The sequence below is a fragment of the Balaenoptera physalus genome (assembly GCF_965194825.1).
Source record: "Balaenoptera physalus genome assembly, chromosome: 1".
Classification (NCBI taxonomy): domain Eukaryota; kingdom Metazoa; phylum Chordata; class Mammalia; order Artiodactyla; family Balaenopteridae; genus Balaenoptera; species Balaenoptera physalus.
In genome coordinates, this window is record NC_138882.1 from 102,395,628 (window position 1) to 102,409,546 (window position 13,919).

General features: G+C 40.4%; 1 protein-coding gene across 4 annotated transcripts in view; it reads right to left on the minus strand.

The window, feature by feature from the left end:
* Positions 1 to 9,007, minus strand: part of NTNG1 (netrin G1) — a 327,350-nt gene extending 318,343 nt beyond the window's left edge. For 2 of the 4 annotated variants that reach the window (XM_082452307.1, XM_082452308.1), the window contains exons 1-2: positions 8,614 to 8,709; positions 1,271 to 2,030 (exon numbers count right to left, since the gene is read on the minus strand). In XM_082452307.1, the coding sequence (XP_082308433.1) occupies positions 1,271 to 1,516 (246 nt within the window). In that variant the 5' untranslated portion in view covers positions 1,517 to 2,030; positions 8,614 to 8,709. Of the gene's footprint in view, positions 1 to 1,270; positions 4,947 to 8,613; positions 8,710 to 8,921 lie in introns of those variants that run through there. The other 2 variants (XM_082452305.1, XM_082452306.1) reach the window with 2 other exon arrangements.
* Between the last annotated feature and the right edge of the window lie 4,912 nt (positions 9,008 to 13,919).

A 13,919-nucleotide genomic window follows, 5' to 3' on the forward strand; every position in this document is an offset into this window, starting at 1 on the left:
TTCAAACCAGTCCCCAAAGGCACTTCTGAAAAATGGCAAGCCCTTAGCTTTTAGGTGAAAGCACTGTTTAGTGCTCAGAACTGTTTCCTGTTACAAAACCTCTTCTACAGTGCTAGGTCTAAGATGATCTTATGCTAATTGAACTCACTAGGGACTGTGAACAGGTGCTACTTTGATTAATAGTTTTACTATCCGGAAAATGCCAGGCCAAGTTCAAGATAATAAAGTCAGGTAAGGATACTATTAAAATCTGCCATACGATTACATCTGTTACGTGGTGAAAAATGGGACCACAACAGTTCCTGTATCAAATAAAGACCACCTATAATAAAAGACAACAACAACATAAACCAAATGAACACACTGTCTGAATTCTTTAGCACATTGATTTACATCATTTCAATCACCAAACTCTTTACGAATACCTTATGGGTATATTTTCAGCAACATCTCTAGTGAAAATTCAATTTGTCACTCCTATATTACCTTTTCACATCCCATTTGCCTTTGCACTCAGAAAAAGACTTATATATACTATGAAAACAACAAATTATCTAACTTTGCTTATCAAAAGGAGAGTATTTGAATTTGTATGCTCCATATCATTACTTTTTCAATAAACATGTTTTCCATATTCCAAACTTTTCTATGGAAAACCACAACCCTTGTAAACAAGAGGCTGCATAAGTTGACAAATAAGACTCTTCTGGAAAAGCTTCTCATGAGGCTTTAGCCCCTGTCTCCTCTTCTGCTTCCCTTCTCACTGGTCTCCTAACCAAGGATTTCCAAACCATAGCAGTTTTCTGATGAGGAAAACCAGGACATCTACTCTAGCCTTGAACTATGGAACATGGGACTAGCCTTAATTTAAATATGTATGTGAAGAAACCTTTGTGTTTTTAAAGTTGGTTTACCAATGGGTTTTATTCTTATGATATCACATATAGCCTAATCATATTCCCAATCTCCAATCTGAAATTTAAACTTCAGTGGACTTTTTTTTTTTATAATTTATATTCAGTACACTTGTCTCAGTGAAACCTTTGGTTTGCAGGAAGGTAAGTTCCAGTGCATCAATCACACTGTGCAAACTGTAATTCCAGGTGGTGCAGGCCTCCACTGAGAATGAAGCTAGCCTGTTTAGCACAGATCTGCCACTTGCAGATTCAGCTTATTACCTGAGTTGAGTCTTTACACTTAACACATTTGTATGCATATACAACATGCCCACACTTAACATGAAATATTCTATTCAAAAAGGTTGTCTCACCATTGCGCAGAACGTCTCAGGAGGGTCTCCACAGGTAATGTCCGGAGGATCCAGTTTCACTTTCAGATATTTTGTCATGTCTGTGGATTCCGGCTGACAGGCCATATAATCCCAAACTTTCCCTTCTTCTGTGTAAATCTGAGTCTTACACACATCATAATGTCCCCACACCAAAGGGTAGGGCTGCATCACTGAGGACACTGTAACCCAAAGGGCATGAATTGACAGGAATCTTGACAAATACATCTCTAAATTCTTGGCAATCTTCGTGGTAACAAAAGCCGGGTTTGCTTATCTGTGGTCTCTATTTTACATATACATGTACGTCTATACGTAGGTAGGTTTGTATCTTTAACAAAAAAAAAAAAAGAGGATGAGACTTCAAAGTAGATTCCAAAACTAAAAGTGAAGGATTCGGATATTGCACGTGTTCAGGTATATTGAGGACTTTGGTGGAAACCTAGCATACTTGTGCATTAGGCATTAGCAACAACTTGCAGCTTTTTCATTGTCTTAGAACGTATCTGTTAGACTTGGGTCTAGTTTGGTTTTTGTAAAAGATGTCCAGCAGCAGATAATGACTTAGCAAAATGATGGCTCTCCTATTGTACATCCAATAACCCTGAGTGATCCTAGATGCTCACCGCTCATAAGGGTCGCTCAGGCGCACTGAGGTATCAGTATCTGAAGCAAAAGGATGAGTGTCTATAGCTCGGTGTCTGCTTCCCATCAATCATTCTTTTCTTCTGGCACCAACACCCTTTTAGAAACAATAAAAATAAGAGTTATTGTCCCATAATCAATGCATTACAAAATGTATGATATGTTGCCATTTGGGAGGTTTGATGCAATATGAAGCAAATTGGTGTAATATGGACAACCTTTACTTTGCTAGAATGAGCAAACCACAGAAATCATTCACATTGGGGAGAATTTTGAAATGAAGGATTTAACACTTCCATAACAAAGACAGATGTTTGTGTTCCAGGTGAGTTACAGGTTTTCGCTTCAAAAATTATATTTCCATCTTGACAAAACCGAGAGCAAGCAGCTAGATTTAAACATGTCTCAGATATTGCAGTGCTGGAAAATCTTCCAGGAGTACAATGGGGGAAATGAGCGCTTTTATAACAATGACAAAGAAGTGATAACTACTTCTATGCCTTTTGTCTCTTAGCAAAGAGACCCTAAAAATCTACAAATTCCTTGCACATTTCTTAGCTTTTGTTAACTGGAGTGAAAACCGGCATTGTTGGCACGAGCCTGTCCCTTTGTATTCGCTCATTATATTGGAAGAATTTAGCATCTTTTGTTTAGTTGCGTTTAGTGGTAAAGATAACTTGGCTCCCTGAAAAAATATTCAAAAATAAAACCAGAGGAACAAATTTTCTTTTCGTAAGAATTTTCTATTCTCTTATATCTTTTTATAGCTATTACATCTGCATTTGCAGTTACTTTCTGTAACAGAAGAAGAGAATTTGTCCCAAAGGCGAATATTATATGCTGCTTTAAAACTAAAAGCTCTGTAGTAAAACGCACAATTTAAAATGCACATATAAAAGGAGCTGAGGGTGAGTTAACAGGCCATGAAGCAGAATAATATGGCACTAATTCTAAGAGAAAATAAAAATTACTGTTTAAAAGTACTTTTGGTTAACTGATAATACAGCCTACATAACTATGAGTACAAGTCATTGGTGAGTTTAACTGGCAACTTTTCTCTTTAGAAATCACTGTCTAAATCCAAACTATAATATTTGGAATCCAGGTGTAAGAAAAGTGTATTTTCTTAATTAGTTGGTTTATATTGTCATAGTCCCAATAATTAACTATTTTTTAAATGTAAAAGGACAAAAAAGCCTACAGTTTTAGGAAATACCATTATAGACCCTTCAATTCACACTAAGCAGTTTAAATATGGAAGTTCACTATCCTCACAAAATCTTATAAAAGGAATTCACTATATTTAAATAATGTACCATCTTAAAATGAACTAAGCCACAGAGACTATGAAATGCCAACAGATGGCTGAATTGTGTTTCCATAGCAAAGTAATTTATAATAATTGCTTTATGGATACAAGTGCAATTTTCATTATATTCAATTCATAAAATGTTATCATACTGCTGTAATTTGTGATATTTTCTATTAGGAAAAGTGTTGAATATTTGAGTTACTATGAAGCAATAATTAGCAGTTTGTCTAAACATGTATAAACTACAGATTTGAATCTGCCACTTTCTTGTAAAGACTATATAGTGTTGAGTACATTTTGAAATCTAAACCATAAAAAAAAAAAAATCACAGAGAAGCATGTGTTGTGGCTACTACAGCCTTCTGCTTTTTTGGGATTCATTAGTAATTTAAGTTGATATTTTCAGAAACAGCAGACATTTTGACAATAATCCGAAAAGTATTAAAATAATATAAATTTACATTTTCTAGATGCATTTTTCAACTGCATTTACTACTTTATTATAATAAGAACAAACACTTTTGGGGGGGGATGAAGGGGAGGGAAAAGTAGGCCTTATAACTGAAGCAGTGTAAAATCTACTACACCAGAAATTATTAACTTAAATTCTTAGTTTCAAATACATAACAACTTACTTATCAAGAACCACACACTCTTGAAGACCTGTAATGAACTGCTTTGAGTTTGAAATGAGTGAGCACTACAAGCTAATTTTTAATATTATTTTTTAAATATGACCTTAAGTATATATTTGAATTCTCTGAGATTAATCGTCACATTTTTTAATCAATAAATACTATCCCCCTAATCTATTTATTCTTGGCTACTGTCTTCATCCACCTTTTGCCTCACTTGAATCACAAAATAAAGGATGACCGTATATATGTATGTTAAAAATTTGGACACTAGGGAAATGTATGGGAACCTGTTACTATTTCCTGACACAACAGCAACCCCAGTGTAACGAATTCTCATTAAAGTACACCAGAATTATAATGATGGTCATTACACAGAATTATGGACTACATCATTGATTGAATTTAGGAAACTGACAAAGAAAAATGCAAAGGAGTGCAAGACATTTGAATATTAGGCGGTTGCAGGGCTGTGCGACAGACATTCTTGACAAGAAGCAGCCAATTATAGCTTAAATTTCTGGCACATAACCAGTTGTGATTAACAGTTTTCCATTACATTACAGACATATTATTAATATATTAAAAATTTCAAGCTTTGGCAAGCACTAATATGGCATGGCTCAGTCAGTCTGCAGAATTTACATTTAATGAGCTCCCATTGACACAGAAAAAGATATTGACCACAGCATATTACAGATCAGGAGGAGAGGGTCACTAAGTTGTTCTTTAACATAATTATTTGATTTCATTCCAACTTTTATGTTTGTAGCATCACTTAGTGCGGATCCTTCACATTAGGATCGCCTTACTTTTCCGTGCCACATACATTTCAAAGAAAATTCTCTTAATTTAAAATTAGAAAGAAATTAAATCTGTGAACTTCCATGACACACAATGGAAAAGAAGCCTCTGTCAAAATCAGGAATTTTCTATTAAAGTATAATTATGGAGTTTTCAAAGAAAGTAAAATGATTTTAAAATAGGATATTATTTACCCCTTAACCTCTCTTACCTAATGGCACCAGTTCCCATCTGGCTATGCTTTCAACTAGGTTAAAATCACCAATAGCTTCTTAAAAGCTAGGTCATCACAGCAAATAGCCAGGCAAACCAATTATGAGAAGGACAGTCAATGACATATTTGGGGATTTAATATACTAAACCAATCCCTTCTTGCCCATAACTGAACTAATTGCCAAGTAACGTGGGCTTTGAATTTGTCTCAGGTGTTCGTATCACGTAAATGTGAGCAGCTTCAGAAGAGCTGTGCGCGGCCCCGGTTCTAGTTCTTTACTTTGCGAACCTTGGGAACTCACTGTAATCAAATAGTGCTATCATCTCTACCTGTGCACTAAAGTTCTGGGAAGTCCTCTTTGATAGAAATACCCATTAATATGCCATGAGTACTCCATAGACCTCTGACTGGTATATAAATTTGCAAAGCCGCTGTGAAAATACAAAGTTACATCATGCCCTCAAGTTGATATATGTTACTGATCTGGACTAAAATGGGCTATAAAATGGCTTTGCATACAAGGAACATATCTTTTTTCCAGGATTCTGTAGCTAATTCCCTTCCACTTTGGGTTAACTTTGCAGAAGGTATTTCACAGGTCCTTTCTTTCATTAGAAAAGAAGCCTCCTAAACATTACATGGAAGTAACAATGATCAAAACTATAGACAATTACATTCCAAAAACAACTGACAATTTCATCAACAGAGAGGAAAATATTGACAGTAAATCCACTAACTCTAGCTGGCTCTCGGCATTTGTTTTACTGTATAATCTCGCTAGGAGGAGGGGGTGGTGATAGTAGGCTATTTATTCCATAAATACTCAGCTCTTCAGGGGCACCTGAAATAGACAGCTATTGACTCATTCCTCATAGACATTAAGAATTTTATAAATATGCATGTTTCTGAATGGGAAGGAACAAAAAGAACATTGACTATAATCATATTCCATTGAGTGAAAAATATAAGGAGATAAAGACATATCCAAATTCCATAACCTATCAAAATTAGCAGCTTCCAACACTGTCATAACGAGATTGACTAGATGAGATACTTAACATATACTGAATGCTCTTTGCATTTATTTGTGAAGAAAGCATTTTCTAGTCGTCTTAATGGGAGATGGGAGTCATCTTAATTTGCTTCTATCCTTTTAACTGCCTTTCAAGATATAAGGAATTTAACATGTACTGCAATATCATTGGCATATTTTACTCATACTTGATTGGGTATTATGAGCAACTGCCTATCATGAGATTCTTAATAAAACCAAATAACACACCTTAGGATTTGGAAGATCTCTGTTTTCACCAAGAGACTAATGATTAGGGAAATTAGATAGCATATATTTTGCAGGATGTTTGGGGATGGGATAATACATAAAATTATTTCAGAATCAGCTAAGTCTAGAATAAATATGCTATTTCATTAATATAGAACAACAAATCTTTCATTGTCATGTACCGAAGTTCAGAAATCCAAGGTTTCGAATACATATTTGAGAAAATCTACACCCACCTAAAGTTTTGAAACAAAACTCTGGATTCTGAAGATAAAATTATTTTTAAAAGTATGCTAAATCTCTTACTGACCTATACACACACATTCATACACACACGTTTTTCTGTTAACATACAATTAATTTTCTGAGTTGTATGAAATTTTATTTCTTTCCAAGTGACTTGGTGTTTTTGTAACTCTAAAACTCTCTCTACAAATCCTTACAACAGTTAGAAAGCATATCAACTAAACGTGTAATAGTTTAATTTTTTTTTAACATTACTACTTGATGTTTTTTCAGAATAATAACAGAGGCAAAGACAAGTATATGCACCACTTACAAATATACAAAAGGAAACAGCAAAATACATTAGCTTCCTCCTAAAAAACCTAACCTGAATCATTTTAGCACACCTACCCAGTGAAAGCTGACGAAACAAAAATAGGAAAAACAGCCTTATGTGCATATAAGATCAACTGTTTTCTTACAAAATATTAAGATTATCCTTTTAAAATTTCACAATAGGAAGTATCACCAAATTAATAGCCAACTATGGAATTTTGAATTCCCTCATGTTGGTCTTCAGTGGTGAAATAGACCTTATTTCATGGCACCCAGAAAAGAAAAGGAAAATAGATCCCTTAGGTATGTTAAGCTAGGACAACCTGCTGTGTGAACTACTTGAGACATTGTTTCTTTGCAAGCTGATCCACATGCAAAGAACCAAATTTCATCTTAATGAAAAACTGAAAGTTACTTATCTTCCAAAAGAATCTTGAACAGTTATGGTGCTGATTTTCCTTTGCCAAAGAGAAAAGGGATGGGGAGCATTTAAGGCAGTCAAAGTTACAGTTCAAAATACTTAATTAATGAAACCTGGGGTTGTTAATTCCCCAAGGTTTTTTTTAGATATGATCTCAAGGACTAGACAAATCAGAAAAACCTTGCCCCTACTGCGAAAAAGAAAATTTCTGGAAAACTTTTTTCTAACAAGCTGAACCATTAAGTGTATTTGAATAAATGATTTTATTAGAAGATTCTTCTGTTTTGTTCCCCAATTCTCTAAGATAAGAAAACTTTTAGTATTTTCAGTCATAAAATAGGGCCTTATTTCTAGAGCAAATCTACTGCCAGATCCACCATATGTTTAGTGGAATTTTGAATCTTACTCAGAATTTTCCATTCCAAAGATTGACAAACTGTTATGATAATGAGTGGTTCCATTACCATTCCCTGGGAAGAATGGGGGAGGAAGTGGGAAACAAAAGCCTCTACTCTCTGGAAATCTATACCCGATGCGAGGATGGAAACGCTACCTCCAGCTTTTCCAAATAAAGTTGCTTAAAATCTCCGCTAGCAATTTTCCTCCCCTGCCCTGTAAAATGACAACCTCCTGAGTGGATTTCTGAAGAAAAAAAAAAAAAAAAGTCCGAGCGAGGTTACTAAAATAAACAGCAGAGGGCGCAGTTTCTTCTCTTATCTAAGTTTTCCCGTGTCTGAATCACTTAATTGGTTATTTTGGGCCCAATAATATTCAGTATTATTTGTATTATATATAGATATCCACAGATCCATACAGGAGAGCAATTCAATGTCTCTAGCCGAATCCATCAACCCCTGAGAAAATATTCCAGACAGCATTCCTACACCAAGTCTTTCCCTCTTTCAATTTTCCCTTCTCCCCAGCTGCACGACATGGGATAGTAATGCTTTAATCTCACACCAATAAAGGAGATTAAAAGAAAGGAACTTCAAAAGCTCAGTGTGGCCACCAGCTCCACAGGGCCGGCAAGAGGGCAAGTTTTTTCCCCAAGCAAGGACAACTGGCAAAGCAAGAAAGAAGAAAAAGAAAAAAAGAACCCTCCGATGCGTTGTGTGCGGTCAGGTGTCGGGGGTGGGGAGGGGGGAGAGCGAGCTGTGAGTCCAGGCACTGAGTACAGCACAAACACACATGTAACCTGCCCGGGGCGCACACCAGGAAGACTTGTGTCTGGGTGTGAGAGTGTGCGGGGTGTGCGCGCGCGCGCTGCCTCCACAAGGCGCTTCACAAAGTTCCTCGCCCACCCGGAGCCTTCCCTCCCGCCCGTGGATTGCGCGGCGGGCCGGGGGGGCGGAGGGGGGGTGTCGGGGGGAGGGAGGGAGGAAGCCGGCGGGGAGAGGGGCAAAGGCGGAACGCGCGGGTCGCGGCGGGAGGGGGAAGCCGGCGGCACTCACCGTGAGGCCCGTTCGCTAGGCGCCCGGCGGGAACCCAGCCGACGGCGCGGGGCGGCGGCCGAGCCCAGCCTGGTGCGCCTCGGGCGGCGGCCTCGGCAGCGGAGCCCCGGGCGGCGCTGGGCGGGCGGCGGCTGTTACGCCGAGCCTCCTCAGAGCGGGCGGAGCGGGAGAGCTAGGGGTGTGGACCCGAGCGCCGCGGCCCCGCCGCCGCACCCCCCGGGGTCCAGGTTGCGCCTGGCCGGCGGCGGCAGAAGACCCAGCGGACCCGAAGCCCCGCGCCCGGCCGCCACTACCCGCCGCTTAATTACCTTCGCCTCCGGCCCCGGGGAGTGGTGGGAGCCTCCGCGCGCAGCCCCCTCTCGGAGCCCTAGCCGAGAGGGGGAATTCCTTCCCGTTGACGTCCTCTTCCGAAATGCAAAAGATCAGTGACTTTGACAGGTAGATGAGGGGGAGGGAATAGGGGCGGGCGGAGAGGAAGAGAAGATGGGAAAGGTGCCTCTCCTTCCAAAAATGTAGTGATATTAATAATGAAATCGCAGCCTTCGGGAGGTCTTGCCAGCCCAGTCCTCTGCTTGCCGGCTCTCCTCCGCGCCTCCTCGCGCCACTGCCTCTGCCACTTCTCGCCTTAAACTTTTACTGAGGGATTTTTTTTTCTATTTTTTCCCTCTATCCTTTTTTTTTTTTTTAAGCTGCAGGACGATTTCCTGATTCCCGGGGATCAGAACCAGCGGCCCGGTGGTTCTACCCCGCTTGGCACAGGTTTCATTGTATTTCAGACGAAGACGTTGAGCTTAGTCAGAAGGGACATAAATCAGGACAATTAGCATTGGCGCCAAGAAGATCCTCTAGTACCAATTTCGTCCGGGCTTCCTTCGCGCATTCCTCCACTCAAGTCAGAAATGTCACTGCACATAGCGTTGATGGTTGCGAGACGCGACGCACCCAAAGTCCATTTGATGAAATATACATGGCCCACGATGCTTCTGGATTGCGGTTCACTGGCTTCCCGACCCCGCCCGCGGCTCCTGGCCGGACCCGGCTCCGAGCCGGCAGCGAGCTCTCTGCAAACTTAGGGGCGAGTACGAATCAAAGAGTGAGCGCAAGGGAGGGCCTGGGAAGAGAAGGAAGCAAGCCGGGGGAAGCTGCAGCCCTTGGAGGGGTGGCAAGTACGTTTCACTTAAAAGCAGATCTTCTGCAACTGCCAGCAAGTGGAAGGATTGCAAACCTTATACTACCTCGAGACCTGGGCGCTCCGAGCGGTCCTAACTCCGTCCCGCTCGCTGTTGCGGCTGCTGCTCTAGCCGCCGCTGCCGCCGCTCCAGGACCTCGGGGTACTGAGGCTCAGCGACTCCCCTTCACCTCCGCCACATCTAGCTTGCCCACACGAGCGCGATTTCTACTAACTCTTCACGTACCTTCCACTCATAACCTCGCCCGTCCCATCCCTCACTCCTGGCTGTCCTCTCGAAAACCGCTCCTAAGCACACCCCTCGCTCCTAGCTGTGATCGCAACGGTGTTTTCAACCAGCAATTCCCCTGCCCAGCCAGCGGCCCCTACAGCGCAAGCCTCAAACCTCCTTATTTAGAAATTCATTCTTCTTCGGAAAGTTGAAGAGAGAGCTGTGGTTTTCTGGCCTCCTCGCCATTCTGAAGAGAAAGACAAATGCCCCCCGCCCCAAGACTTCCTTCCCCAGCAGTGGGGCTCAAACTTACCCGGGATCACTCTCAGCTACACACTAATGTCAAGGGAAAAAAAAAAAAAAAAAAATCCAGACTGACTTACATAGGGACAGACTTTAATTAAAAAGAAAGACTATTGCAATAGGGAGAAAGCTCTGATCTCACAAATCTGCAAGCATCTCAAAATCAAACAGAAACCGGGCTTTTGTATGGTTAGGGGCATAAGCAGTAGGGAAAGTTGGTCAGATGAGAGGGCGTAAACCACGGTGTGACCAGCTGGTTTGAGAAGAAATGTGTCTCTGTGATCCACCAATTTGGGGGATAAACTGTAAAGAAAGCATGTTCTGCGTTTATAGTATTTGCTTGGATTTGGGGGCCGGTTCAGGGTCCTGTGTGGAGGAGAGAAGTTGAACTCCATCCAGTTTGTTAAAGACAAAGCAGAGGGTAAGAAATGGGCAACTGGGGACACTTGGTCACTCACTGCATGCCTCACAATGGAAGCACTGAGCTAAGTGCAGAGGGGTCATTTTTTTGCCATGACTGGGGGGCGGAGGGGTGGTGGGGTGGTGGCAGAAGGTGCATAGGGAAGAAGCGTGTTGAACTGAGCCCATCACCAGATCCTTCTTGGCCCTGAGCAGCCAGGAAGGAGACAGGGATTCCAGGCACCCTGGACCCTCCAACCCCTGAGAGGCCATGATGAAGCCTTTCTCCCTTGACTCCCTCCACTGCAGGAATCTGTGATTTCCTTGCCTTCCTCCTCTCCACCTCTACATTCAAGCACTGTTACTGAAGAAAGGGGTTACCTGCAGGGATAAAGTCCTCAAAGGCATTCTTAGACAGTGGCCATGCCTGGCTCTTCGTCCGCTCTCTGCCCACGCTCCTCCAGGGTCAAAATATCCTGATTACAGGGAGAGGCCACTCACCACCTAACCCTCCCTCATAGGCTGCCAGAGCCTCGTCCCTTCTGAGAAGCCAGTACAACCTGAGAAACAACACCCAAGCAGCCCCCTCACTTCTCAATGGCATACTGGCCTGAGCACTGAGATACAGACAGCTCTCATCCTTACCTTTTCCTCCTGCCCTTTTCTCTCAAGCCAGGAAAACTCCTTTTGAGTTCCCATTCTCAGATTTGTCTGATCTTTTCAGGTGTTTCTCCAGTAAAAAGCAAAGGAAAGAAACCTGTGCAGAGATTAGGAGTCTAGGATGTACCGGGATCTTTGTGATATTGGCTCCCAACCTGGAGAAATTTCCCTTTCAGCTGTCAAAGTCTCAGAACTAACCTCCTTCCCCCTCTTCCTATACTATAACTTCCCTCATTCCCAGGTTCCCTTTGACTAGGAAGCAGACATCAGGCCGAAATAAGTCCAATATGTGAATGGGGACCCTCTCCAGGTAAGTAGCTTCTCCCACTCCAAGAGTGATAGTCTTCCAGAGGTGAATTTTTCTCTCAAACATCTGCTCTTTTCTTTTCATACTCAGTAAATCACCAACCAAACAAATGGATCTAACTCTGAGCAGGAAATCTGAATCCCTGAGGAGACTTTTCAATATTAAAACCCCTTCTCCTCCAGATCATGATCTCTCCTCTTAGTGGGGATGGGTGGGAAGGACTTTTTCTCCAAAAAAGCTCTTTGGGTGGATCTGATATACTTCCTCAAACTGAGAACCTGTGAATTTACATATGAAACCAGCTTTCCTGAACATATCTTTGCGCATTTGTTTACATAATACACAACAATCAGAAATTTACTTTAGGTATTTTCTTGGCATCTTTTCTATCATCCTTTACTTTCTCCACCTATGTGTATGTGTGTGTGTGTGTGTGTGTGTGTGTATATATATTTAACTTTCTTTGGAAAGAATGATTTTTCTGTTTTTATTTAAACTTTCAACTCTACTTTTTTCTGTCTCCTTTTAGAGGAGAGTTATTTAATCTTTCAGTTCTCTGACTTCAGATCTCTGGCTGGTTTCCTTGCATTCCTCATTCTTCTTCAACTTAGATTTTCATCTATTTGTAATTCTGTTAGGTTTCTAACTCTTGTTCATTTTTCTAGGTTATTAGCTGCTTAAAAACCTTCGTTTTAGAGATTTGGCAGGGTTGTTTAAATACTTGTAACTTCAATATGACAAACTGGTAGTAGTAGTTTGCAATGTATCTGGTCCAAAAAGATATGTGTCTTTTTATAAATACTGCAAAGTACTTGACATAAAGTAGGTACAAAAGAAATGTTTCTTGCAGGTGCAAATAATTTTTGCCCATTCCCAGGACTCAGTAATAGCCTTCTTGGTAACAGGAACTAATTCCCACTATATTAAACTAAGACTTAGATGTCTGAAGTATCCAAATCAGGTACAAGTCCTATTTGACCAGTTGTATACTATGTGATAGATGCTTCATATAACTGCTGCTTGTGTCCCAGTAGAAACATCCTTCCTAGTAGTTGTAAAACCTTCAGCTCTTTCTTGTCTCCACTCTGCTCAGGGACATGTTTTATTACAGAGTCATTAGCAGTGTAGTTTTGACAGATTTTGAAGTTCTTTACCTAACAGGATTTTTTAATCCTCAAATATTTTGACATTTAAACTTCTCACAAGTCCTAAGCATCTGGACTGGGCTCTATCACTGACGATACTGGCATTTTCCTGCTGTTGTAGGTGTACCAAGTACACTTATCTTGAAACTTTAAATTTACAAGCCCAAATTATCCAAATATCAAGATGCCCAACATAGGTATATCAACAACCTCATTTAGTTCTTCTGAGGACCGATAGCAGACCAAAGAACATATTGTTTAATATAAGAAAATACACATAGTGACTGTGTTACTGATTCTAGAACATGAAGAATAGCAGATGGTATAAGCCATTGATAGTTAATGACTGATGCAAGGAACATGACCGTTAGCACCAATGTGCTTACTAATACATGGCACTGTGTAAAATAGTTTGGAAATAATAAAATTAGAAGCTTTGGTTAAAATAACATGAAAAAAATTAACAAAATGTGGGTTTTGGTATTTTCTTCAGGAGAAAGTATGCCAACCTAAAAGATGAACTTTTTTAGTCATAGTCAAATATGTATTTCATGTGTCTTTTCTATTCCAACTTTATGAACCATGAATAGTTTTCTTAATTGTGTTTAACCTATCTCACCCATAAGAAGTCAACAGAAATCACTTCTTAATTTTTATGCTTTCAGAGCACTGTGACACTAGATGTTTTTATCCAACCAGTAAAATCTGTCAAAATCATGACACCCTGAGCCTTTTTTAACCCATTTTGGTTTTTTTGAGACTCAGAACACATAGTCAATATTTGTTTAACAGTTTATCTTTTTTCCAAGGCTACAAAAAGAGGCATCTGAGCAATGGGTTTGGATAATGCTGTGGTCTGAACAAACTCAGTAAGCCTCTATGAACTTGTATTTTTTTGTGCTTAGTTTGTCTAAGATCATCAACATTTCTTGAGAAAAGGAGATCTCCCAATTAATCCAGTGTGTTGGCTGGAAAAGTTCAGTCTCAAAAGTTAACAGCTGTGTCAATTTCCTCAAATGTAATTTTCATGTTTTCAGTTATTCTCCAACAACAAAATCAGCAGCCTTTCCAAATTGAGAAGAAAAATATATG